General features: G+C 47.1%; 1 protein-coding gene across 15 annotated transcripts in view; it reads right to left on the minus strand.

Moving 5' to 3' along the window:
- Positions 1-27,641, minus strand: part of Usp7 (Ubiquitin-specific protease 7) — a 67,009-nt gene that overhangs the window by 29,488 nt on the left and 9,880 nt on the right. For 11 of the 15 annotated variants that reach the window (XM_055069536.2, XM_055069532.2, XM_055069533.2 and 8 more), the window contains exons 3-14: positions 25,686-25,784; positions 22,636-22,665; positions 21,534-21,607; positions 20,646-20,710; positions 19,245-19,333; positions 13,852-13,960; positions 7,939-8,069; positions 5,059-5,113; positions 4,263-4,517; positions 3,256-3,676; positions 2,018-2,087; positions 1,543-1,684 (exon numbers count right to left, since the gene is read on the minus strand). In XM_055069536.2, coding sequence (XP_054925511.2) covers positions 1,543-1,684; positions 2,018-2,087; positions 3,256-3,676; positions 4,263-4,517; positions 5,059-5,113; positions 7,939-8,069; positions 13,852-13,960; positions 19,245-19,333; positions 20,646-20,710; positions 21,534-21,607; positions 22,636-22,665; positions 25,686-25,784 — 1,540 coding nt within the window. The remainder of the gene's footprint in view (positions 1-1,542; positions 1,685-2,017; positions 2,088-3,255; positions 3,677-4,262; positions 4,518-5,058; positions 5,114-7,938; positions 8,070-13,851; positions 13,961-19,244; positions 19,334-20,645; positions 20,711-21,533; positions 21,608-22,635; positions 22,666-25,685; positions 25,785-27,641) is intronic. The other 4 variants (XM_050176558.3, XM_072290046.1, XM_072290047.1 and 1 more) reach the window with 1 other exon arrangement.

The following is a 27,641-nucleotide window of genomic DNA, read 5'->3' on the forward strand; positions in this document are numbered from 1 at the left end:
AAGGTTGAAGATGGGCATGTGCACTATGATACACGATATAGACAACACTACAATATGCCTAACACTGTGCTAATGCTGGAAAATACGTAAAATAGTACTTGTTGGTTCATGCTTTGTAGGAATATGTACAGTCGCCGACCGTTTATTCGGACCTCACGGGGACTGCGGAAATGTCCGAATAAACAGGTGTCCGAAAAAGCAGATTAAGAAAAAAAAATGAAATCCTTTATTTCCACGCACTTATTCGGGCTCGGCAGTAGGCTTGAAGAAATCGTGAGTGCGCCGTTGCACGCTGTCCCGTTTACGCGCAATCAGATAAGCCTGAATCTCGGAGAGGGTCGTACGGTCACTATAGGCGGCTGAAAGCACAGTCACTGCTTGTGCACGCTCCGCATGCGACGGCAGCGTAGCACATGGTGCGTCATCTTCCGACTCGGAGTCATCGTCCGGCGGAGCAGCAGAAACCTGACGAACGATCTCGCCGTCGTCGAGTTCTGCGCATGTCAGTACAGCAGTGTCAGCACTTGTGAAACTGCCAAATGAGACTGTGTCCGGAATCACAATGCAACCACTGCGCAGGTCTCGGCAGAATATTTTCCGCGTCAGTAGGGAGCACATCGGAAGGCGACAAATCTTAGGCCTCCCGGCACCCGCTTGCCGGCATTCCCCAGCGCAGTCTGCGCGGGCACTGTCGGCGCCATTAGACACTTGACGCGATGTTTCCGTACGCCACGTTGGATCACCGAAACCTCGACACAGCACACAACGCAAACACCACCGTGCCGACACCAGTCGCACGAACGAAAAACGTGCTACTCGCAGCGTCGTGCGCGAAAGAAAGAAATCAGCTGCTGGATTGTCTTGACATGGCTTACTAAGCTGAAACCGGAACTACTGTACGACCACTCTATCGAACCAGGCAGAAACGATGATGAGCGGGGATTTCCAGTAGCGCCACTTCGTGGGGCAGCAAGGAGGCTCCGTTCAAAACAAAAATGGCGTTCAGCAAGTCGAACTATGCGCCGCGGTCAGAGTTGGTGCATGATGCCCTCGAACGAGTTGACTCAAGAAGTGTCCGAAAAATCAGACGAGGGGTTGCAGGGCGTCCGAACTTTCGGCAGTTGTTATACATTATGGTCTATGGGGAGAATGGCGGTGCCGCGAAGCTGACCGAATAATCGGGCATGTCCGAATTTTTGGAGTCCGGAAAATCGGTCGGCGACTGTAGATGTGCTAAACGCGCACAGACGTCTCATCTACCTCAGTAACTACCGCGGGGCGTGCAAGAGGAAACGGAAAAGGAGTACAAAACAATACAAAGTAGGGGATGGTGCCTTGGCTACACAAAGGCGCTTGGGTCTGCTATTTTCAGAACTCCATATTACCTTAGTTAAAGTTTGTGGCAAAGATTTTATGTATGCAGAAATGTCAATACGTTTAGAAACTAAATTAGACGTTCACTGCAGCGCTATGGACTCAATACGAGAGGCACAAGAAGAATGTACACTGCAGTGACAAAGCGGGGAGTGCCAAGAGGCCCACCTTGAAGTTCCTGTAGTGAGCCTTGTCGGGGTCGTAGAGGTCGTTGCCCTGGTGACCGGAGAAGTTGTCCTCGGTCAGCACCTGGACGCCCATGTAGAGGTGAGCCTCATTTCGTTCCTTCCTCCTCAGGGCCTCCTGGCGCCTGCAAGGAGAGCGGCCAATCATCTCGAAAACGGTCGTACAACTCTTGCCGACCGATCAGACAACCCCGTTCCTTCGTGCTTGAAAAATTTCCCCGTATAATTGCTTCAACCAAAGTGGCTGGAAACCCTTGACTGCTTTCGTTCCTTTGGCACACGTGTTACTCTTGGCAACTATTTCCGAATTTACAAGAGCACTTCTCTGCACGGCACATTAGCTGAAGTAATGGTGGTGCCAGCTACATCCACTGCACGTTTTGGCGGTTTTTTGGCGTGCACATTATTTTTTTCTTCTACACCCCGCAGCCAAGCCAAGCCAAAGCCAGCCAACTCACTTCTCCTCCTGAAGCCTTTCGACCAACTGTTCGGGGATGTCGTTTTCAGTGACTGGTTGTAGCACCTCATCTGCAAACAGCAAGCAGACGACCAACAGATACCGTTATTGTGTCCGTTATTAGGTAACAGATGCAATAAGAGAAAAAAAAGAAACAGCAAAGCGGCACTGCAGGCAGTACAAGCAAAACAGTGACAAGGTCCACCAATGGCAATTTCCCACGTGGCATCCCAAAACAACCACTAGGCGGGGGGCCGTCCTCGGATTGGAGAAATACAGCTCTTTCCCAGCACTGAGGTCATGTAAAGGTCGGACACCAGACCAAGAGTGCAAAAGTGCCTGTTTTAAAAACTGGTACCTGGCGGCAACTCCAGTTTGCCTGCCACAGTCGTGGCTGATGCTCTCCAACGATGCAGACTATGGTTAGGCGAGGGGCGCAGAGAGACAATGGCTAGAAATTTTCAAGATGGCAACCCCAGCAATTAGCCAAGCACCAAGCTGTCTCTACCGATTAAAAAAAAAAAAAAAAAAAAAAAAAAAGAGGTGGGTTGTCGGTGGCACAGACATCTGAACCCAGTACATCTCAGTATGAGGCGGATGCTTTACCACCAGGCTATTGCACGACTACTGTATTTGCACGAATAGAATGTTTTTTTTTTTTATTTCTAGCCTCGGAACACGTAGTTTGCGACATGTTTAATTGTATTTCTTGTCTCACTTTTAGAGAGACAAGAAGTCTCGCCTGGCATTATACTTGTGGTGGAAGAATGTGAAAAGGAAGAACTGTCGGCCAAAAAAAAGAAGTATAAAAGAAATTCAATTCCGGTGCTTTATGCGCCAAAACCACAATCTAATAATGAGACGTGTCACAGTGGCGAGACTACTAATTTTGATCATTCGGCATTCTTTTAACAGACACCCGACGCAAGGCACACAAACGTCTTTGCACTGCATGAAGCTAGGAAGGAAACCTTGTGGACTGTTAAAAAAGAAAGCACCGATAATGAAAAATTCGTCCTGCTATGCGAGAACTGCGCTGAGGGAGACTACGCTTTTTCAGCCATTACCATCTCGGTTAACCGGGAGGCTAGTCGATTGCACGGTGAGGTTGAATTGAGAACTCCAAGCGTGAAGAGAGGGGGGACAAGTGGGAAACCGCGGGGATGCACGTCGCGGATCACCCCCCCACTGACCGCAAACCAAAGCGCCAACGACCGCCTCGTGGCAAGCGGCACTCACTGATGGCACTGTCCCGGATGTACACCAACATGTAGGCGTTGGTACAGTGCCGGCTCACGGCCACGTCCTCGTCGGTGCCGCCGAAGTTGTGGTCGATGGCCTCCTGCTTGGTGCAGCGCGACACCACGTCGTCGTCGAACTTGCACCAGCGGCCGTCGCCGCGAGGGTTGATGAACACCACATAGTGGCCCCCGTGGTTGTCCCCGCTGTGGACTAGCACCGCATGTAGCGTGTACGTGGCTGGCCCGCTCGAGTTGGCGCCCCCGTCGGTGAGGAACTCGCTCAGGTTCAGCCGCTCGGGGAACTCGAACCGGTCGTTGATCTTGATGTTGTTGTCGGTCACATGGTCGTACTGGAAGCGCAGCAGGTGTAGGTGCACCACGGGAGGCAAGCAGGCGAAGATGATGCCCTTCTCGGCCTCCTGAGCGAGCAAAGTGAGACAGTGTCGCAAGTCAGACCGCGAAGACAATGAAAAAAAGAAGAGAAAGAAAAGCACCAACACATGAGTAGTACCACATTTACTCACGAGTCTAGGCCGGTCCCCCAAATTCAGAGGGCGGGACAAAAAAGAAAATTTCCTCGCCCATAATGCAAGCCAACGAGGGTAAACAGTAAACGACTACACGCACGAAATACAGACGGCATTTATGACGAACATGCAACGCAAGCCACGCACTTGCCTCGGCTCACTCGCTGTAGGCAGTGCTGTACTGAAACGGTATGTTCCATGCCAGCGTTTCTCCGAGAGCGAACTTCGGGGGGAAAAAAAAAAAAATGTGTCCGCAATTCCCGCATTGAACACAGTCAATATGGTGTACCGTTACACAGAAATGCAGTACTGTGCGGCTGCGGATAGTAATGGCTACAGTACTGTCTTTTAGTGCTGGCGCTGGCGTTCTGTTTTTCCACTTCCGACCTACGGACAACGTCGAGAGTCGAAGAAAACCCAGAAAAGGCGGTTGGGCACCCCCAAAGTTCAAGAAAGGCACAAAAACGCGTGCACGCACCTGGAGCCCGTACTCCCCGGCGTCGTACTTGTTGTCCCCGTCGAGCGACTCGGTGGCGCAGTAGTCCTGGAAGCTCTCGTGGATGTTCTTCTTGCCCTTGACGTTGAGCTGGATGTCGTAGAAGGGCTCCATGCGCCGAGACGCATAATCCACGTGCTTGCACTTGATGAACGAGATCATCTTGCCCTCGAAGAGCCGTGGGATCGTGCCTTCCACGCAGGTGCCTTTCATCTTGCTTTCCATGTTGTCCAGCAGCTGGCAAGAGAACGAAACAAAATGCGTGGCCTACTGTCAACGGGTGGAGGGGGACGGGGGTTAAATGTCTGCAAATTTTCAAGTTGCAAATCAAACAGCACGCAGTTTGAATTTCGGTCCCCACATTGAAGAGTTGCTGCAGAAAAAACTATTACGGGACTATTACGGGATTATTACGGGACGTAAAAGATGCAAGTCTTCCAGGCATGCTCTTCACTACCACACGCACCCCCACTCCCCCATTATTTTTTTTCACCTGCGAGCAAGGACGTGATCTTATTTTGAACCATTTGCTTGGCCTCCCGTGGTTGGTCAGAATCGAGCCTTTGCCGACGAAAGCGCCGCCCTGACCAATCACGCGAGGACAATACAAGCTGTTCAATATTCAAGAAATATTGAATGTGCGCTCAAGAACGCAGAGCTACAGTAGCTATTAAGCTTGTCCTTTCAGAAATACAGAAGATGTGAAACCGCCTCGTTGTCCGCAGCCAACATTACTTGACCAGAACAGGAAGTGTGGAGCCACCTAAACGAAACTCACCACTCGGCAGAGTTCTTGAACATCGTGCTGCATAAACGAGTCCAAGGTTTCCCACCTGCCAAACAGTAAGAAATAAAGAGAATCAGACGTCAGTAAGAAAACCATACTGTGACACTTCCTTGCACAAGTTGGGCAGCTAGTTGGGCATTGCAAGTTACATGATTAACCCTGTAATGCCCTATGCATCACATTCTGTGCGAAGTTTGATGCCTAAAAGTGCTCAAGCTCAGGAAGCTTAACGCAAAGTCCGCAGTGGCACTTTTGATGTGCTGGAGGGAATTTCCAGCAGTGGACAGTTCAACAAAGATTACTCATTAAGGGGAGATGTGGGTCCCAAAACCAACTTTGTTAATTTTAGTGTGAACGGGATGATATTTAACAGTATTGTTCAGCTTTTTCTGCTGATTGCAAATATCTAATTAGATTTTGTATATCTTCATTAGAACAAATGATGCAAATTTTTTAATACAGAAATTCAATCAATTTCTTACGGGACTTTTCAAAAACTTAACTTTGTCAAGAGGAAAAACAAAGTATACGGCCAGAATGCCAGAGAGTAGCTCTAGCCGGTGATGCTATTTTTATTGTTCTCAGTGCAATTATAATGCAAAAATACCTGATGTAAACATAATTTCAATATCTTTGCTAATTTTCATTTGTATTTAGTGGCAATTAAAATTTAGCCGGCAACATTAGAAATAAATAAATAGCATCACCGGCTAGATCGATTCGACACAAATATATTGATACCAAACATTTTGCTGGTACTTAGAAAGAACATATGAAGATCCCCCGTAAGGCAGTGTGCGGTGTCCAAAAAAATGAAGCTGAGAAAAAACGAGTTTGAACTTTCAGTTCACTATAACTTTTAATGGACTAACAATATGGGAATATAAATTGCACCACCATGTAGCCCTGTCTTTCAGCAACAAGTTCATGACATATATATGGCCATTTTGCAAAAATAACATTGAGATATTGGTTGCAAAATCATGCATAGTCACTGAAAGCAATGCCAGAAAGCTAGCACCACGAGCTTCACATTCCTATTTTAGTTCCTTGTTGTACAGAAGGCACACAAATGGCATCCCTATGCAAATAAAGTTGCGCAGAGTTCATGGCCACAACAAAATATGTCCTTTCCACAAAGTTTATGGCTACAACAAAAAATTTTAATCAAATCCCAGTGGTGGTCACCATATTTCAATGGAGCTGAAATGCAAAAAAGTTCCTGTGCTTGTGTTGTAGCGCTTCCCAAGTGGTCAAAATTGGTCCAGGATCATATCACGGTTTTGGAACGTAAAATCCCAGAACTCAAATTAAAAAAAAAAAATTATCTCTTGCACACACTCACAATTGTGCATTCAGCAAAAGGTCACACCTATACCTATAAAAGCCCAGGACTGTAGGCAGAGTCTGTTGGTGGCTTGTGCCTCTTTGCAAGCTTGTTTATCAAAGCATTTCTGTTTGTGTGATCCTTGTTGGACATGTGAAGCCTCCGACGATCCTTTCGCGCATGCCACACGTGGAGCACTCCAGCACAAGCTTGGCACAGAGCCCGTACTCCTTGGCGGGGTCCTTCGAAAGCATCAGCGTTTTCTTGGCGCACACGGGACACGGCATAAGTCCAAAAAAGTCTTGCACCACGGATAAATCCAAGATCGCAAGTTCCGTTCCGCTGTCGCTGACGTCCTCTTTCGTGTCAACACCCAGCAGCTCAAACTTTCGCTCCGTTGCAGACTGAGACGCCAGGCACGTTTGCGCCTTATCGGCGATCGCTGCGCGCTTGCTTCTTTCTTCGGTCGTGAAGAAAACGTATCTACACGGTCTGCGCCAACACGCGAGGCGTGGGTGGACGAAGTGTTGATGCTAGACGTACTGGGTTGCAGCTCGGAACTCGATCCGGCAGAATCTTCAGGCAGACCAGCAGCCGGCAACTCCGGGTACACGACAGGCTTATCCGTCTTCTGTCGCGCATTCCACGGCCGCCTTCGCGCCTTGCCGAACACTTGACGCGTAGTAGTTTTCATACGACGGTGTCCTCCAGCCATTCGAGCAGCGAAAAAGACACTTTATCGAACGTTGTCGAGCAGCGAGCGGCCAAACGTTCACAGTGGCGCGATGAAACCACACAAACACGCAGTGCGCACGAGAGCGACCAGCCTGTCGGGAACGCGGGAATCGGCACTCAAACGGCGCCAGACCAATAGGAGCGAGGCGCGCGGGGGGCGTGCGTGCTTTGGCCAATCAGCGGCACGGGCGCATCCTTCAGAAATGACGCGATAGCGTCGGTTCCTCCTCACCTACGCCATATTGAACCGGCGCAAAATACGCACAAAGAAAGCAGCTTCCAAACAAGCTCAAAATGGCGCCCGCCGGCCAACGCGTTCGCAAATGACAACGCGCGAAGTTCGAACATCTTTGGAGATTTTTCGCTAATTCCGCGGCCACCCTGGCCCGTATAACTGTGTTTTTTTTTATTATTTTCCGATTAAATTTAGGTTCTAGATTTCGCGGAGGGATTCTTGAATGTATAAACGTAGCGAAAACGCACTTTTCCGAAAATAGACTTTTTTGCGATTTTTTGACATTTCAAGACCCGCGTCTCCCCTTAATTACCATTTCCTCTTTCTGTACAAATGTACTCTCCATGACCAGAAATAAGGCTGAAAAAAGTTGTCGAAATTTTCACCGATGCAGAACTGTCTTGGCAATGCAGGAATTAAATTCGTTTTTGCTACAACCTATCCACTCAATGCCCCATACGTATTTTTTTAATGAAAATGTAAGAATCCGAAAGAATTTTGCAAGAATCCATATGCCTGAACACGCTTTTTTGCAAGATTTCTTTTCCAGAATAAACGATGAGTTGTTGCTCACCCAAAGGACTTGGTGAGCTTCTTGGTGCCAACAGGTCGGTCAGAGAACTGCAGTTCGTAGAACACCCGCTGCAACGCCAGTGCCACGCTCTTGGACGAGTCGTCGCTCTCGGTAGGCATCTGGTAGACAGCCTGCAATCCAAAACAGTTCAGCACAGTTCAAGCAAACACAAACAGCACGCATAGCCAATGCAGAAGCAGTTCAGCAAACAGGGCAGAAGAGAAGGAAAAAGTTACAGAGGACATTCACAAAGCGATGCATTGGTACAGTCGGTGTGTGCATTGATTGTTCTTGCTCCCTGCGCAGCAAGTACTAAGGGTGTGCTCCAATTGAATTCTGGCAGTTTATATGTTAGCACCTAAGGCAGCTTCAAGACATCTCTGCGACTTGACGACACGTTGCATCAAGAAAAAGCGAAAAAAAGCATCTGTTATATTTTAACACTTTTAAGGTTCGCACAAGCAACGTTTCGAAAAAAAATAAAAAATCTAGGTTACTTTAGACACATAAGAGAGCACGTTTTCTTGTACTGGAGGCGACCTTTCCATTGAGTTTTCAAGCATTCTGCTCAGCCACCATCTTGTTCGGACAAGCGAAGTAGCCTGCCATGTTTCTTACTTCGATGCCACCTTTGTGAGGCAGCCTTTCTTGCTGGCTTGTAAAAATAGGAGTTAAGACGGTGGCTGTCTGCCTAGCTTTATACAGCGCCTAGGCTAATGGGGACGGGAGGAACACCAACCTGGAAAAAAACAGCTTCGAGTCAGTTTGCCTATTACTCACTGGTTAGTGTTCCTCTTGTCTCCTATATGTGCTGTGTAGAGCCCCAGAACAATGAAACAGAACGTTCATGCAATGGAAAAAAGGCAATGCCAGACAAAGTTACAGCAGCTACCCCACTGGTGCTCCCATTATGTTACAAGGACAACTGCAACGAAATACAACTTTAGCTAAATTGGTTATAAACCAGTAGTACAGATACCATTGAAGCAATCTGGGCCAAGTGTTAGGGCATGTAATTCTCACATTCTCTTATGAACAGCCTTTGCAGGTGCATACAGCACGAGTGGACGAAGACACAGCAATGAATGAGACCGGACGGAGTGCCGATACTTGATATTTCATTGCTTGTTACAAACACTAACTGCATCCCTGGCTAAATACAGGAGGCATTTAGCTGAACATGCGAACAGTATTTTGATTAACCCTTTCGCTGTCACGGACGTACCGGTACGTCATCGCGCTTCCCCCCCACGGTGTCACTGACGTACCGGTACGTTCTCTATCGTGCGTTCAAAATTTCGCGCCTGAGCGCAAAGCAGGCGCTCCTGAATTGGCCACGCCATCTGTTGACTCTTTCTACAAGTTCGTATATTCGCTCCGACCCGTGTAAGTCCATGTATTGAAGAGTACGGTGCGACTGCCACTCCCCACTTTCTCTTTGCTGAGTGGCGTGGTGGCTCCGCGTTCGCTGGATCATGCGTCGCGCGCGTGTGGTTATGGGTTCAAGGGTTCTGTAATCTCCGCTGGTTTGAAGGTTTTTATTTTTCTTCTGTTGGTGTGCCTGCTACGGCGCGTCACGTTCAGGCGCACGTGCCGTTGCCTCTCCAAAAAGGGTGACTCGATTGCTGCTTTAGCTCTCTCGCCGCACCCTCGCTTCCGACTTGCAGCAGTAAACGTAAAGCCCTTCGAACTTTGTTTAGCCTTTTTCCATCTCCCTCTGTCTTCTTGATCACGCAACGTCCCATTTCTCTCTGTTGCGCGGGCGACTGAAAGCGCATCCTCCCTGCGCACGGTTACTTTCGGATGGCTCGGCGCGCGGGACCTTCGTCTGCTCATGGGAGCGGTGGCTGAATTCCGATTTAGAATACGAGCCGAGCTCGGATTCGGACTCGGACAAAGTCGCATGAGAGGAAGAGGGTTCCGCATCGTCAGATTCGGATGTTGAACGGATATTATAGTCAGGCTGATGATGATGATGATGTTTACTAACAACAGCTGCAGAACACTGAAATGTGCATATTGCATTGACTATGTTATTTGTATACCAATCATAATCAAAAATAAATTGCTATGTTCATTCCCTGTTATGCTCGTTCCCTGAAACCAAGCCGACACTGGGGGTGCGGCACGGCCAGAAACGTCCGACAGCGTAAGGGTTAAAGCACTTCAGAGGACTAGGGAGGGCAGCGAAGGACGATACCACATCTCGTTCCCAGCCCATCTAGATAGCTCAATTAACCCGCTTGGATGTAATCCTAACGAGCAGGCCCATCGGAGAGCATGATTTCACGTCCCGCGCTGTCATGGGTAGCCAGGCTTGTAACGAGGTCAACATCCACAAAGATCCATTATGTACTTTCCACGAAATTGTTTCCCATTATAGACTGGGCAGGAGGACATTTCCACCCCCTTACCACAAATTGAACAAACCTCAAGCTAGCCCACTCAGACTTCTGCAAACCCGTTCGTATCCCACTCCTCGGTCCCCTAACAGGATAGATCCTGCCCACTCACAGCCGTGCCCCAAATGTGGTCTTGACTCATGCTCTTTTGAACACATGCTCTGGCTGTGCCCAGCCCTTAACGCCTCTCCACCCATCACGAAAGAACATTGGCACGAATCTCTCTAGAGCAGCAATCTCCACATTCAACTCCACGTTGTCCAGAGGGCCCTCGACATTGCGGCGGGACTTGATCTCCCGGTCCCATCGTGGGCGGAGCCACCGACTTGATCTTCGGGAGCCTTTGGTTTTGACTCCCCAAGATCTCAGTCCCTCAGGACTCAAATAAAGTTCTTGTCGTGTCATTTAGCCAGGAATGTGCCCAAATAAAGTCCGCCAGCTGGCATACCCATCCTGCCTCTTTCCTTGGCGTGCCTTCATCTGCACGTGCTGTACGTAGTAGCACTGTTGCCACTAACTAGCCCAAAGAAACAAAAAGTCTCTGGCACCGAAGCAGACATGTGCCCCTGAAGGTTGGTGGATACAGCACAAATCGCAGTACAATTTCTTAAAGATATCTGGCATGCTGCGTACACGGTTAGATCTCATCGGCCGTGATGAGGAGCTGCGCTGGTTTTAAATATCTGGAACTTGCGTCATTTCTGACAAGAGTTTTGTTTGCTTGTTTCGGCATCAAAAATGTGTTCTTGTGGGTTTTTCACGGCACATCAACCGGTATTTTCAAATCGAGATTTTGCACGGAGGGCACTGTGTTCCACACTAACCCAACACCAGGGTTTTTACATGATCCATATTTTCGTTGCAATTGGTGTACAAAGCCACTGAAAGACCTGCACATCCATGTGCTTCACTTGAATGACTAATGTGATGGCATTTCAAGAACCTATCACCCCTAAAAATTATTGGTCATTCTCAAGTTACAACATTACGATGACCTCCTGCTGCTGATCAAGAGTCTAATGTCAAAATCCCATGCGAGACACTGACAGCCAAGTTTCAATGGGCAGAATGCTAAGCGTTAAAGAGGAGGTGTTACCTGAATGCACATTCCGCTTTCTGTACCCAAATACATCAAAAATGCAGAAGTGCTGGCATTGGGCAACTGCTGAACCAATATAAAATTAGTTACATTTAAGGGGGGACACGGGTTGTGGCGACCAAAAATCGCGAAAAAAACTCGATTTTTTTTCTTGCATTTTTGGAATGTACAGCTATTATTGCATCTATATTGTTAATTTCATACCGATAACATCAGTATTTTAGCCGCAGTGACACGTTATACGACATGTACTAGCTGAATTTCTGGCGGAACTTGCGCTAAAACGGCATATTTTCCGAAACGCGCGCCTGCTCTTCCACGTGTGCTAGCGCGGACATCTTGGTCTCATTTGAAAGAGGCGACTTTTCCCTTCAAATTCCCGCCAGAACGGGCCCCATTCAGCCATTGGCCACTTATAAAATGCACGGCAAAGAAAGGTACTAGAACGCCCTCCTATTCGTCACTCGGTGCACGTGACTTGAGCTTGCCTCCCGATTGGCGGAACTGCATGGCCATCGTCTGCTCCGCGCTTGGAGCCGCGCACTGAGGTGCGCCATCTTGCCCCAGTGTCAACGCGATATCTGAAACGGAACGCAAATTTCGAACGCGGCACAAGTTTGGTGCGCAAAAAGTGAGACGGACACTCATCGAAAACTTCAAAAAACGCTGCTCAACACTGCAAAACGCTCAGGACGCCACAACCTCAGCAACCGATGCCGAAATCGTCGATGCAGCAACGGCAGGCCTAACGACCGCATCGGCTGCTGCGGATACTGTGACAAGTCTGCCTGCCGTTGACCCTTCGACCCAGCGCTAGCGTACGGCAAGATACGATCTACCGGCAACCCTCCAAGCGGGAGGAGGAGGAAGCGAAAGCCAAAGCAAAGCTATCGGAGTTGTCTTCCGCTCCAGAGACGGAGAGGAAACGCGAGTGTGGATGACAGTACGGACGATGCACTTCGCCCGCCTGATGGGACGGCGTTTACGATTGTGGATTTGAGTGCCGTGAACACTTTATTAACATTTGCGAACTGCAACATCTGCAGTGGTGCCTTATAAATCGTCCGAGACGAGCGGGAATACGGACTCGCTGTGAAGCTGCGTTTTATGTGCGCAAATTGTGGAGAGATTGCGTCGGTGTGGAGCTCGCCGCGCGTTCACAGTGCTGAACGAATGAAACCCTTTGCTGTGAACGTTTTGGCTACGCGTGCCATGCAGGCAACGGAGAACCGACAGACCACGTTCAATGACGTTTGTCTCGATGGGCATCAGCCGTCGGGCTCTTCACACGAAAACGTGCCAGAGCTACGTGAAGACGAAGTTGACGCCAGCGGCCGATCGCGCGGCGCGTAATCTGACGAGCGACTGCGCGCGGTCGGTTCGCGAACTTTACGCCGAACTGAACGTGGGTCATACTGGGAACATCGTTGTATGCAAGGGCAAGGGCCTCAAAGGACATAATGAAAGAACTATGTCTAAATCCGAGCGAGCAAAGTCGCACCCTCATGGCCGAGAAAGATAGGCGTCAAATGACAGCATCAGCCAAGAAATGCAAAGCATCAGAAAATTTGCGCCAGTCCCTCAAAAAGCGGCACACCGGGGCTGGGAGTCAGCAGGACTACATGCCTGGTGCCTACTGAGCTGTTACAGCTGTAAATTTGTAAATAAAGTAGGGTTTTGCACGTTTTCTCACTTTTCTCAAAACATGTTTTTGGGTCACTTCACTAGACTGTCGAAGTGATATCTCATGATCTAGAACAGCTAGAGCACTAATTCTTTCTTTAGCAGAAAGCCTAATATACATATTACAAAGTGCTGAGAGCAGAATTTCAAATTTGTGCGCATGTATATTTCCATTTTATGAATTTTCTTTTGGTGTGGTAGCCTTAGGTCAAGGAAAGAATTTTGATCACCTGCAGAATGGCTAATTAAAATTTCATTTGAAAACTTTTTGCAGCATTGCAGTTATTGCACATTATAGTATCTAGCTATGCAATAATATTCACTTTCTGCCGAGCAGTTTTTTTTCCATTGTCTCCGGAAACAATAGAGTGGCAGCACCGTCAATCTCCTGAACTAATGAACCTACAAGAAAGATTATTGCATATTTGAAATCAGCACGAAAAACTAAGTAAGCTTGTATATTTTCATCAGATTTGGCCATAAGATTCAGGTAATAATCTCCACAACCCATGTCCCCCCTTAAGAAGTAAACCCAAATTTTAGCAGCTCTCAAAAGAAAAGTTTTGATTTAGGGCCGGTTTAAAATGTTGCCAAAAATGAGCAACTCGCGATCGATTTCAACGTATCCTTTTAGAGTTCTTTTTAGAAGCGCTTCAGATGCGTCTCATCAAATGGAGCGGTAACAGAGGGAGCAATGGGAGCCCAAAAAGAAAATGCGCACGCACTGACCTTTCGTAACTGGTTCGTGAAGAACAGCGTCTGTAGTAACGAATTCATGTAGCAGGTGGCACCTTGGTTTTTGAGGCCTACGTATCCCGTGTGTTTCTTGGAGTCCCAGCTGCACAGGAGACAAACAAAGGAATAAGAACTTGTTGCGAGCAATGTCAGTCATTTTTTAGACAGCAGCATACAGGGGTGGTGTTCTTGAGTGTTCACTTTCGGAGATACGATCACTTTCAAGAAATTTTAGGTGACACGGCAGCTGGCATGTGGTGCCTACACGGTCGTGTACAAATGGCAGCATTCCCGGCACTGTGCGAAGTTTGCCATAGTCGGACAGTGCCAGGAACACTTCAATAACCATATACTTCGAAGGGTTTGCCGCCAGTCGCCTGAAAGTGATCACTCGAAAATACCACTTCAGTTTAACTTTTTCACGCTCGTATCCCATCTATCAGTTAGATGACTACCTACATGGCCTCTAACACTACACTAAGATTCTCACGTGAATATTCTTCCACATTAATTGTGCCTGTCGGGCACTTTTCAGAACGACCCAAACACAAAAAACAGCAAAGTTTTGGCCTGCTCGTGAATGTATTACTTTTAATGGAATACTACTGGAGATATGAATGGTCACTGAGTGGCAATCGCAGTGACATCTTGTGGCTACTTTATTTTTAACCATAGAATGTCAAACATTGTGTTCTACACCTTATCAAAGCAAGAAATTACCCTAAAATTCCGAGAGATGACCCACCACCGAAAGATAGCCCCCCACTAAGTTCCCGACTTAAAAATACTGAAAGTTACCCATGTGAAAGTTATCCACCACACTGAAAGTTAGCCCACATCATATTTTCCCTAGATTTTCTCTCGACTTTAAGTGAGCAGCTATCTCTCGGGATTTTACGGTACTTGTCATTTTATTTGTAGTTCATTTAATGTTTTGGACAGCCTAGTCACACAACAGCTTTATGTTGCTGCGAACAATTTTAAGCCCCTTGCCGAGTTGTACGTGGCCAGCCATTGCAATAATATTTGTGCTCAGTTTGAACTCGGCATCACAAGATGGCGCCGGCAGTGCTCGTGCACATGTGTTTCCAGTACTTTGTTATTTCGTAAATGCCAATGCACGTATGCAGACGGGCTAAAGCTAATAAGGCTGCACGCTCATAATTCACTACACTTCACAGATCACTTGTATCAGAACTGCAGAATTCGTATTGATTTCAGTATGAATAACAGGAATCACAACGTACCTTTGGTCATTATTCATGCGCAGAAGGCATGCGAAATTATCAGACTAAATTAAGAGTAGGCAGAGATTGGATCTAAGGAACATTGATGTTCATGCAGCCAATTTTTTTTTGTTTTCCGAGCTTGCCAAGTTTTACGACTACTTAGGCAATACTTGAACCTTCAAGCCTCTTGTTCAACCCTGAACAGAACTCTAGCACTCCACAATTTCCTCAGCATTGCACTTTTAAGCGACCACTCAGGCCAACAACTCCCCTTGAAGGTGGCACCCCTTCCAGCTCGGAACTGAACGAGCTGGCTCACTATACTTACGCAATGCTGGAGAGAAAAAGAAAGGGGAAAAAAAAAAGGAAGTCTTGCTTTAAGGACATTTCTCTTTGCATGCTGCAGCAAGTTGTGCAGTAATACATCATAGCAAGCAAGCAATAAATAAATAAATAAATGAAGCGTGCGTGAGAATACTCAAACTTCTTCAACTGATCTCGGCACAATCAGGGTTGAATGCCATATGGTGCGAGTAGTTCTGGCTGTTTCCAGCAGTATTTATATACAGTCGCCGACCGATTTTCCGGACTCCAAAAATTCGGACATGCCCGATTATTCGGTCAGCTTCGCGGCACCGCCATTCTTCCCATAGACCATAATGTATAACAACTGCCGAAATTTCGGACACCTTGCAACCTCTCGTCTGATTTTTCGGACACTCCTTGAGCCAACTCGATCGAGGGCATCATGCACCGACTCTGACCGGCGCGTAGTTCGACTTGCTGAACGCCATTTTTAATTTGAACGGAGCCTCCTTGCTGTCCCACGAAGTGGCGCTACTGGAAATCCCCACTCATCATCATCGTTTCTGCCTGGTTCGATAGAGCAGCCGTACAGCAGTTCCGGTTTCAGCTTAGTAAGCCATGTCAAGACAATCCAGCAGCCGATTTGTTTGTTTCGCGCGCGACGCTGCGAGCAGGTCGCGTTTTTCGTTTGTGCGACTTGTGTCGGCTCGGTGGTGTTTGCTTTGTGTGCTGTGTCGAGGTTTCGGTGATCCAACGCGGCGTACGGAAACATCGCGTCAAGTGTCTAATGGCGCCGACAGTGCTCGCGCAGACTGCGCTGGGGAATGTCGGCAAGCGGGTGCCGGGAGGCCTAAGATTTGTCGCCTTCCGATGTGCTCCCTACTGACGCGAAAAATGTTCTGCCGAAACCTGGTTGCATTGCGATTCCGGACACCGTCTCATTTGACAGTTTCACAGGTGCTGACACTGCTGTATTGACATGCGCAGAACTTGACGACGGCGAGATCATTCGTCAGGTTTCTACGGCACCGCCGGACGATACCTCCGAGTCGGAAGATGACGCACCATGTGCTACGCTGCCGTCGCATGCGGAGCGTGCACAAGCAGTGACTGTGCTTTCAGCCGCCTATAGTGACCGTACGACCCTCTCCGAGATTCAGGCTTATCTGATTGCGCGTAAACGGAACAGCGTGCAATGGCGCACTCACGATTTCTTCAAGCCTACTGCCGAGCCCGAATGAGTGCGTGGAAATAAAGGATTTCATTTTTTTTTTTAATCCGCTTTTTTGGACACCTGTTTATTCGGACATTTCCGCAGTCCCCGTGAGGTCCGAATAAATGGTCGGCGACTGTACTCCATTTCATAGATAGCAGGCAACAATCACTTCACGTTGCTTGCACTCGCCAACAAGAAACAGTGCGTCACGTATGGAAGAAATAGAGGCCTAAGTCATGAAATTTGACAACACACCAAGTCTCGCACATTTACAGTGCGAAATGGGCATGAAAGGCTTCGCAGATTTAAACTTGTTTACCCACAAATGAGTGGGGCGGCACATTTCTTTTTGCCAAGCAGAGGCCGCAGTGCAATACTTGCGCTCGTGGCCAAAACGGGACAACTCAGGCACAGAAAGCAAAAAAATGCTCAAATAACACTCAATTTGATGTCACCTCGTGTCCACATGTAGCTAAATATATGAAGCTGCCATTCTGTGGAAAGCCTCGTAGATATAGGACAGCTACACAGGAAAGCCGCGTGAAGTGTCATTACCATGATGCCCCGTACCTGTGTGGCTTATGCAGCATTGTCTACGATGTATGAAACTGGGCATAACTTCAAGGCATTCACTGAAGGTTAACGCCAAAAGCAATTGCACCAGAATTTTCCCAAGGAATTACTGAGCCAGAGGTGGAGGGGGCAAGTATCAATCCCGATTCTGTCAGACAACCATATCTACAATCGCCTCTAACGGTAAAGCATGCGTGAGCGACATCAATTTCCCTGTGTGGTGGCAGGAAGAGGTTCTTGCAGCATGTTGCAGTGATAGGATCAGCTTGTATGTATATGATTTTTTTTTTTAAAGAGAATGTGCGCTGCCTCATTGCAGGAGTGCGGTAACGTGCTTATACTGACTACTGAGTGAAGTAAACTTAGTTGCAAGTTTGAGCTGGTTCGTGTCCTCGTCCAACTACAACTTCTGTACGTAAGGTTACATCATCTTATGTGTAGCTTGTTCACCACTGTGCTTTCAGCCTGCAATACGCTACGTTTTGGTTGCGAGCGCCACTACTCCACTGTGGCCGCAGCAATGGCTCCTGGGCGACGTCATAAAAGCGACTAAACATGACCGACTGACACCACAAAAATTTTCAGTGTCATGGACAGTGGTGTACAGTTGACTGTTGCTAAGCTATATTTATTTTAGAACACTTTTCTTCAATTCAAATTTCCTCTGAGTGAGCAGTACATCGTATGCTGCAGGCTCGTTGCTTTCACGACGCACCGAGCAAGGCAAGTATCTGTCCCGTTTTCCCTAGCTCTGCAATCTTCTCCACTCAGCGCAATATTTCCACAGCAGTGTATTTGCCACTGCATTGCTCCTGGGTTGCCACTGACCATACTGCTGGCACCTTTTATGGCAGCAGTGAAGTAGTGAAACACATCATGAAATCACTGTTTGAACAGGTATAAAATGGCTGTGTTCCAAATCTGAGCACTCAGTTTGAGCAGGGCCGCAACATTTAAGCTGCACGGCGCTGTCACTCAAGAGTGCAAGAGCAAGCTTCGGCCTTTCCCAAATGCAGTATGGGGAACACAAAGATTGTTCCCAAGAGGTGCACTTAAATTGCTGTTGCTGCCTAGTGTCTGGCAGACCAAGCGCAATCGTGTACTTGGGCTTACTGGGACTTTAGTGGCATCGATTTTCCTTGCCAGCGTGGGGTCCCGAGCGCTCGCACCAGTTGTGCACCGCCGTCGTATTGCGTTTCGGAGAACTCCACGCCCCTTGTCTACCTGCCTGCACGGGTGACAGCGGGTCATAAAACACCGTCACTCGGCTGTTATCTCGCCCACGGGGCGGGGAGGTCGACGGGCTTCCCCCACTGGCCAAATTCCTTAGTGGGATTTGGGTCCTTGCTTGCGTTACCAAGACGGGATCCGGGGAGACCAATTTCGGATGGTGGATAGTCTAGTGCATGTGTTCCTCCTTGCTGGCGACGGACTCTTTGTCTGCTGCCAGCAAACGTTTACTTCAGCTCGTCAGGGCCCTGGCCTCAATGGGCACATGCACGCTTCTGTTGTCTCAATTGCCCCAAGGCAGCAATTCCTAAATGCGCCATTCCTCTGCTCCTCATTCTATTTTCTCTGCTGTGGGGTGCACGATGGCAAGCGCTGACCCACCATTTGTTTTTTCTCTGTCGCAGTGCACCGACAGCAGCCACCTGCAACCCCTTCTCGTAAAGCAATTAGATTCGGATTCGGTTCTATTGTTACTAGAATGTATTCTATCAAAACCCAGCCCAATAAATGTCCTGTCTTTCTGACCAAAGAGCTTCGCCTGGGGTTTCCCTCGATGCCTGCGCGGTTTCACCTTTCCCCCAGCTGGGACCGGTTAGACCGGCATGCACAGCGGTGCGTCGGCACACTGAGTGGGTGGAGATGGCGAGGACGTGGCACCCTGTATGCATGATGGCTTGGAGTGCTCGAACCCGTGGTAGTCGCTCAGCGCGTGCGACCAGAGCGTGTGCGCCGTGAGAGACCACACCAGTTAAAAAGAACTAACAATCTATGTGCAAGAAAAAAAAAAAAAAGACTACAGAAGTGGAGTGAGCTTGCAAGCTGCGGACACCAACCTGACACCGTGTGGAGCATCGGCGCACACCCAAACTTCAAGGATGATGGTGTCGTCCACAATAAACCCCTTCTCTGGATCCAAGACGTCCTAATGATACAAAAAATAAAAATTAAATAAAAGGTTATGAGAAACAAATTACAGTCATCGAAGACATGCCAGATGTCCCAGCTCACATGGAGAAAGGTAAGGCAAAGTCTTCTGTGCAGACAGAACCAACTATGTTGTTTGCAAACTTCTAAAGAAGCCTCTGGTATCTTTCATGTACTTATTAAGTAATCAGTCATTAATTCACGAACCTCATTGTTAGCTTTGCAACCTCAATGTCAACACAGTCAATGAATTATCGGGCATAAAGAAGTAATAAAGGGAAAATGAGACATCCACACAAATGCAGCTAAGTGCTACAAAGGAAACCCATACGGGTTCCTCGAAAGAAGGGCTTCGCAGTTGAAAAATTCGTCCTGGTCCGGAACTCAAGCCCGGGACCACCGCCTTTCTGGGGGAGCCGCTCTACCATCCGAGCCAACCAAGCAGCTAGCAGATGGCAGGCGAAGTCAAATTTATCCACAACTCAGAAGCAAAGGCAAGAGTTTGATATAATAGTTCAGTGGAAACCCACAAGGTAGAGAATTAATAAAGGGAAAATGACACACCCACCCAAACATAGCTAAGTGCTACAAAGGAAATCCATATGTGTTCCTGGTTCCTGTGCATTCATCGAACCTGTCAAAGGCCTTCCTCAACTTTGTTCGTTAGGCAAATGTGACGCAAAGTTGTACTACTACTACTATAAATTAGGTTGCAGTCCAGATTTGTTTTCTCCAACTACTCCTACAATACCAGTGCTACCGTGCTCAAATCACACTCGCCTATTGACGTACGACAGCACACCTTTGCCTTTTTCAGAAGTTCTTAGCACCAAATGACTTCATCTGACCTACAGATCGCATTTCACGCAGCAGCCGCCAAAAGCTGCATCCTCCACAAGCCCAGTACAACGAACTATCAGAAATCTTTCTTGCGTACTGTGAAAGGCGACCTTTCTGCCCAGACCGCTGTGATAGCGGATAATCTCCAATTCAAGTTCGGCATTGAGGAACATTTTATTATTCGACCACCATACTTGTGCCGGCCCCTCCCATTCCTACTCGCATCGAGCCCTTTGAAGTACAATAAGTAAATCTCTAAACCAAAGTTCAGTAAAGACACTGGAATATTTGCAAACGCAACAGCACCTTTTGTATTACTCAATACATTAACATCATCTTATGTGAATGACATTTCCATGTAGCATGGCTAGAACCTGATGTATTAAATGTCATTACCTACAAATGACGAGCTTTCCAGAGTGACAGGGGCTAAACTAGTACTAATGACAACTAGCATTAATGACACTCACATTCCACGTCATGAAGTGGCTGAAACCCCAGTCGTTCTCCTTGCCATAGAAGAGATGCTGAATTTCTGCACACACACACACAGAAAGATATGTAACGACACGAAATGTATACAATCACCATTTCAGTTTCTTTCCCCGCGTAATTGGATGTTGCAATCCTATGCCTGGTCCTTGTCGTCCTCTGCGTTTGAACTTATTTCTAGCAACTGTTGACCAGGTGGTTATTTTCATTTGGTCTGTTTTGTTCATATTGCCTCTATTATTTGTCATTGTTCTGCTTTGCACATCCAGTCCTGCAATATCCCAATAGGGCTGGAGCATGTACAAATAAAATTTAAACAAGAAACCGTGAAAAAATTATGAAATACCTCAACAATAGATTTATTGTAAGAAAGAAGAATCTATTCCAGTGTCATCAGCAATGGCTCTCGCAAATGTACATGCTGACACTATTTTTCCTACCAATATCGAAGTCACATTTAACATTAAGCATTTCCAATGATCTGTAGTTGGACAAGGTGCCCCAAAAATGTCAGTAGGAGTGCTGCCTACTGGCGTCCATGTCTCGGGCGACCCAATACTTCGTAACGGGACAAGCCACGACTATTGCAGAACTGCGACAATAGCTGCGCTTTCTTCAACGACAAAAAACATTCCATGATGGTACACCCCCACAGGCAGTAGGCCATTAAAGATTTTTTGCCTACAGACGGTCACCGCAAAAAGGACGAGGGACCTGCTAACCGGCTAATGCCAGTAACACGAACTGCCCCAGTACACAAAGCTGATTCATAGAATAGATTCGACTGTCCAAAAACTGATCTTGCCAAAAGCTCACGTCCAACCGAGGCAATGTATTACCAGCAGTTTCACACGATGTGCACTTACTTCTGACAAAGTTTTCAACGCCCTCCTTCTGACTAATTAGACGCAGCTCGGCAGTGGCATTGCAGGACCACGTTCTGCAAGGCAAACAACACGAGTCATTAACGCACGCAGCAATCGCAGCCGCCAATCACCATGTAAATGATTACACAGACAATGTCATGTGGAGCTTCACAGAAGCTTAGAAAGCATCAAATCTTCAGGAAAGCTAGAAGTCCTCACCACACCTTTAGAAGCAAGCAGTCAATTATTGATTGATCAAACGACTGGGTTTAACATGCCAAGGCTAACGCCTACGCACAGGATTTCTTAGTGGTACAGTCCAGATTATTCGGCCCAGACGCGATTTTACTAGAAAACAATTGAACCAGCCAAGTCATGCTTAGTAGCCCAATGCCAGAGCAACTAATGCACCGTTGCAAATATTCAGGTGACATTACACAATGTACTCAATTATGGATTTGGGTTTTCACAATAGAAAATTTGGAAGCCCCCCTAAAATTAGGTAAACTTGGAATTCCTAATCCTATTCAGCTCTGCCAGTTCAATATTAAATGCTAGGACACCGTAGTCATTTCATCTTTGCCACATAGCTAAGGATACACGTTTGTAAAAATTTGTTTCTTTGCAGTGGACCTGTTTTGTTGTACTCCCTGTAGTAGTCTATCCATTGTAGGCTGTCTGATCAGACAGCTATATACATATATTCCTGTGATTGGTCAAATAATGTGATTGATCAAATGACAACCTGCTGCAAAGCAACCATCCCCACAAAGCAATGCACGTGTGCGAGCAGCAAAAAGCAATGACATGGCAAAAGAAGACAGGACGTGACACTCTGCAACGAGACCAGAGGCCAATATCTTGGCAAGAACAGCTAACGAGCAGTTCTAATATTGGGCGTGTGTCCACACCAAATTGAGCAGGGTCAAAACGTTAAGCCGCTGTGCAGTCAATTTGAAAAGGTTCCTTTTTTTTCCTTCATTATGTGCTTGCGGCTTGGCAGAAGGGCTCAGAAATGCTACAGAGGGTCACGCCCTCAACTACTACACAAAAAAGTAAACATAAAGCACAAAACCCATAAACATTTGGTTTTTTTCCTTACGGCACACTGTCTTCGCCTTCGGAGGCTTCCCTGCAAGGATGCAAGGGATTCAATGTTTTTTTAAGAAAAACAACGGCAGCTTCAGGTATTTTTCTTGGGGATGACTAACAGCCACTGCACCATGAAGGGAGTGTTGAGAATGCAAAACGGGGCAGAAATAATGTCATGATTCTAATCCAATGCTATTCCTTTTTGACTTTGCCAGCTGTCCGAGTAGTGACGGCATTTGTGGAGTACTCGGTCCGAGCAGCACTCTGCCCACATTTACCCCCGTGATCGACCGGTCAAGAACAGTGAATTAAAAATAAAAGCAATAGAACGAAAATCCTCATACTGTGCTGGCACAGGACAGGACAGTCTGGCCTCACTGCAGCTAACAGGCTTGCAAGAACTCTGGAAGCAATACCTTAGGAAGTGCCCGATAAGCTTTGGTGCAATGATTACTCCTCGCGTGTTATGAATCCGACATGCGAGCATGTAAAGCAAGCACCCGCTCATTTATGTCCTGGCATTTGTCGGCAGCTTTGATTTGTAGGCAGAAATGTCAAATAGTTTTGTTAGTGGATACACGCCACATTTCCCCTAAGGTGCAAGAAAAAAAGAAAGTTAACTTGCACATCAAAAAGCAGTGAGGAGTAGATAAACCTGCAGGAAGCAGCTTTCCAGCTTTCCACGTAGACATAGTCCGCGTGGTCGCTTCTTGAAAGCAAATTTGGGTGTTTCGTTATACTGCTTGCCACTGTATCAACACACAAAGCTGCATGCTAATTCATGAATGTAAATGTCAGTTATTGATTAACCATGCAACAATGTGCATTATGACCACAAAGAATGTTAGCGACTGATGGGGTTCAATGTCCTGAAGCAACATCAGGGCTACAAGAGCTGCCCCAGTCTCTCGAGACCCGAAGACTGATGAAGGACAGGATAATTTTTTTTTCAAATCCGTTCTTATTACCAACTGTTAGGTTACCAACTTGAAAAATGCCTTTTTTGTTTCAATAACCACAGCTAGATGTTGGAAGCAGCTTCTCCATGTATGTGAAGAAGCTAAGAATTTCCTCATGCTTGTTGTAAAACCTGCTTTTCTTAGTCTCAACGCCGAGAAGAAGATGCAACATGGTTGTCTGGCATGTGGGTACCAAACGTCTGCTGCCCCACTCACAATATCAAAGTGGTACCTGTGCCCGACTTATGCAGGACACGGACGTGATGTGGTACGCACAGATTTCTTTCACATCGCGCAGGTGATCATGAGTTAAGTGATTGGCAGCAAGGGTGCGAAAATAATTTAGAACCCAGACAGAATACTTTTAGAATAGCTTGATAATAAGGTACCCTCTTTCAATTTTGAGTTTCGCAATCTTTCACTTGAAAATTTATCGTTAGAGAATTCCAAGTGTTATCTTGTCAATGTGAACTAAGATAAGCTACTAAAGAGCAGTGACTGTTTAGACACAGCAGCAATGTGCTGTTTAGTTACAATCTGCTAAATAAAAGTGTGGCATTAAAATTCAACGAAAATGGCAGCTTCACAAGTGAAGCAAGCGTATTGGACTACCGCTGAAGGTATGGTCAACAGAAAGTTAAATTGTATGCGGTAGATAAACCAATCCCCTAAACACATGGTAATGTCAATACTGTGCCCACAGTACTATAAAAGCTTGGGCTATTTGTCATATTCAGGTAGTCTAAGGATTGAAACAATAAAAATGAACCCCTTCTGTTTTAATTATGTTTTTTTTTTTTTTCCCTTTTCGCGGCTCACATCTCGGTGCTGACCATTTGAAAACGATAAATATTTGGCATTTCAAATCTTGACTATTTAGACCAAGCACCAAATCAAATAAAAATACATTTGATTCTCTATTTTAAGATTTTCAATATTTGCACACCTCTAGAGGTGGCTGCTAGACAGAAAAAGAAAGCTTCCAGGCAGTACACATCGCCCTGCTAGATTTCGCCTATCCCAGACTTCCGAATCTTTTTAAGGCATCAAAAGCAGGACAAGGCAAACCAAGAGCGTTAAACAATCAAGCCAAACCGATAATAAATGACATCAACAGAGGAACGACAAGTGCATCAAGAACAATAAATGCGGCGGATAGCGGACAGGCAACAACATTGTCTGCTGTCTGTCCCTGAGCCGTTCTGCCAAGCAAGGCCAGCACTGCAGAACTAGCACATTGTTTCCAGCAGTAGCTGTAACACGTTGCCCAATAGATGAACCGTTGTGAAAACTTCACATAAACCAGCAATGTTTGGAAAGCACATTCAAGCGAATGAAAACTTCAGCTGCAAGGCCATTTGTGGGGGAACTTCTTCCTTGAGACAGAAGCTTGATCACTCTATAGAGCCATGTAAAAAATGAAAAAGTCTGCACCCGGCGGTACATACTATACAAAATTTACCCTCTTTGGAGCTGCTCTTGTCCCCCAACAATAACCAGTCATCCACCCTGTGTGCCATTTCCTTTCTTTAGCAAAGTCCACGTGCAACTTTCAGGTTGAGAATGCTATGTAATGCTGATACGCGCATGCTGTTCATGACCTGAAAGTAGCGGGTGCACAGCGTTTAAACAAAGCGAAGACAAGATGGGCGGCGATAAATGCCTGCGGGACCAGATGTGCCTAGAAAGTGTGCCCCAGACTTTTGCCCACTTAATCAAACTCCCTATTTTGGCTACTCCCAATCGAGCTGCAATTCTGGCAATTGTGTAGACTTTGTACAAAACACAATGCTGTCCCGGCAGCCTTTTTGAACAAAGCTACATCTAGGCAGGTTCCACAGCGCAGTGAACAGGAACTCGCGTGAGGTTGCAAAATGCCATTAAACTTGACCTGGAGATTGACTGCAATGCCCTGTGTAACCAACGATTGCTGCAGCTCGAGATAACCCAGCATGGTAATCAGATATAGTTACGTTGATGCAAAAAAAAAAAATGCTATAGGACAATAGGTATTGCACAAAGTAGGAGACAAAGAAGCACTGCCAAGAGGCAACGAGAAATGCAGACTAATGCGGAAAAAGGGCGGGGGGATGGGACTCACGAGGACTCGGACTCGCCGTTGCATTGTAGGAAAAAGCCGAGGCTCTTTGTCGGCTGCCGGTCGTTGCCCGTGTTGGTTCGTGGCATCACCATGATTTTCCTGCACAGGAAGAGAAAGCAAGCCCCTCATTTCAGTAACCGCATCGCCCAGGAGCCTGTACGACAAGCTTCGCCCATTACCGCTGTCAACTGCAGCCGCTGTCACGCAGAAGCACACCGCCGCCACACGTCTACACCTTGGGAAATGAGCTTCATGTAGAGAGGTAGGCCCTGTACAGTTAACCACAATAGTGTACGGACCACAGGATCTCTGAAAACATTTAATTTTCAAGCATCCTGTCACAGTGGTCAGTAAAAGAACATCGCAATGTCTTTCACATATACTTGTAGAGGCTGTTAATGCGAATACACGTACTAGGGTGCTTTGCGAGGCTGCGCAGACATTTAGCCTTTTCCCAGATTTCGTGTTCCGTGAAATTTTGTGGTTTATTGTACCGACAATGCGAATGTCCCTAGTAGATCTTTCCCGCTATGGTTTTTGGGAAGGGCACAGCTGGAAAACTTTTAAATGATGCCCGCAAACGAAAGCCTCGGAACAGCACCCAAGATCGTGATAAAGCAGGCGGCACAGGATCTCCTGAGCATACAAGGGGTGTGAAAGGGAGAGGGATCAACGGGAACCAGGGTAGTCTGTGGCACTGGATGCCGCAGAGGGAGGTGTCGGACTGGGGAGGTGACACACTGGGGAGGTGACACACACTGGGGAGGTGACACACACTGGTGAGGTGACACACACTGGTGAGGTGACACACACTGGTGAGGTGACACACACTGGTGAGGTGACACACTGGTGAGGTGACACACTGGGGAGGTGACAGACTGGGGAGGTGACAGACTGGGGAGGTGACAGACTGGGGAGGTGACAGACTGGGGAGGTGACAGACTGGGGAGGTGACAGACTGGGGAGGTGACAGACTGGGGAGGTGACAGACTGGGGAGGTGACAGACTGGGGAGGTGACAGACTGGGGAGGTGACAGACTGGGGAGGTGACAGACTGGGGAGGTGACAGACTGGGGAGGTGACAGACTGGGGAGGTGACAGACTGGGGAGGTGACAGACTGGGGAGGGAGGCGACAGACAGTTGATCCTATGGACACCCGGCTCTAGCCAAGTCTAACCCCTAAGGCGCAGATGTGCAGTGGCGGCATTCTTCCTCGTTCCTCCCATGCTACGCCACTGCAGTATTGGCTGTACTGAGAGCAGTTACAGCTAATAAACATGCGTCTTGATTTGATCAATTATGGATTGACTAATGGTCTTTCACATCCCAAAACTGTAGCGTTACAGCAAGGACATCCCATCAGTCCTTACTACGCCATTGATTTCTTTTCTCCAGAAAATGCACAATGACTAAAGCGGTAAGACCCTGAAATTATTTAGTTATTGAAACTTGTAACAACTTAAACGTTAAAGTCAAAGTGAAGCACCGCCACACACTATGTCAATCTCTTCTAGCCTGTTGCGACTTTGCAACCTACCACATCCAAGTTCATAAATCCAAATGGGACACTTAAGCGAATAGAATGTCGATTCAGCAAAATAAATTTTAAAAAATCTTCGGCACGTCACCATTACTGCCTGACAACAATGCTTTTCACATGGTGTTTCCGAAGAGGGTGAACATACCAAGGAATTCCACACATTCAGGTGTAGAAATTGAAGTTGCCATCTCTGCACTGCCGGCTGTTTTACAGACTGTTCAGACAGACAGCTCATGTGCTAAGTCTTAGTTGGGTCATTGCAAAAGCATGCAAATATAAAGGCACTGTTCTGTGTTAATACCAGTGTTTGTTTTCTTTAAACGAGTCTACGAATCTCACTCTGAGTAGCAAGTGATTTTGGATATTTCGTTTCACGAAGAAAAAAGAAAGGTGGCTTGAAAAGGTTAACACCGTA

Source organism: Dermacentor andersoni, chromosome 8, assembly GCF_023375885.2.
Source record: "Dermacentor andersoni chromosome 8, qqDerAnde1_hic_scaffold, whole genome shotgun sequence".
NCBI classification, from domain to species: Eukaryota; Metazoa; Arthropoda; class Arachnida; order Ixodida; family Ixodidae; genus Dermacentor; species Dermacentor andersoni.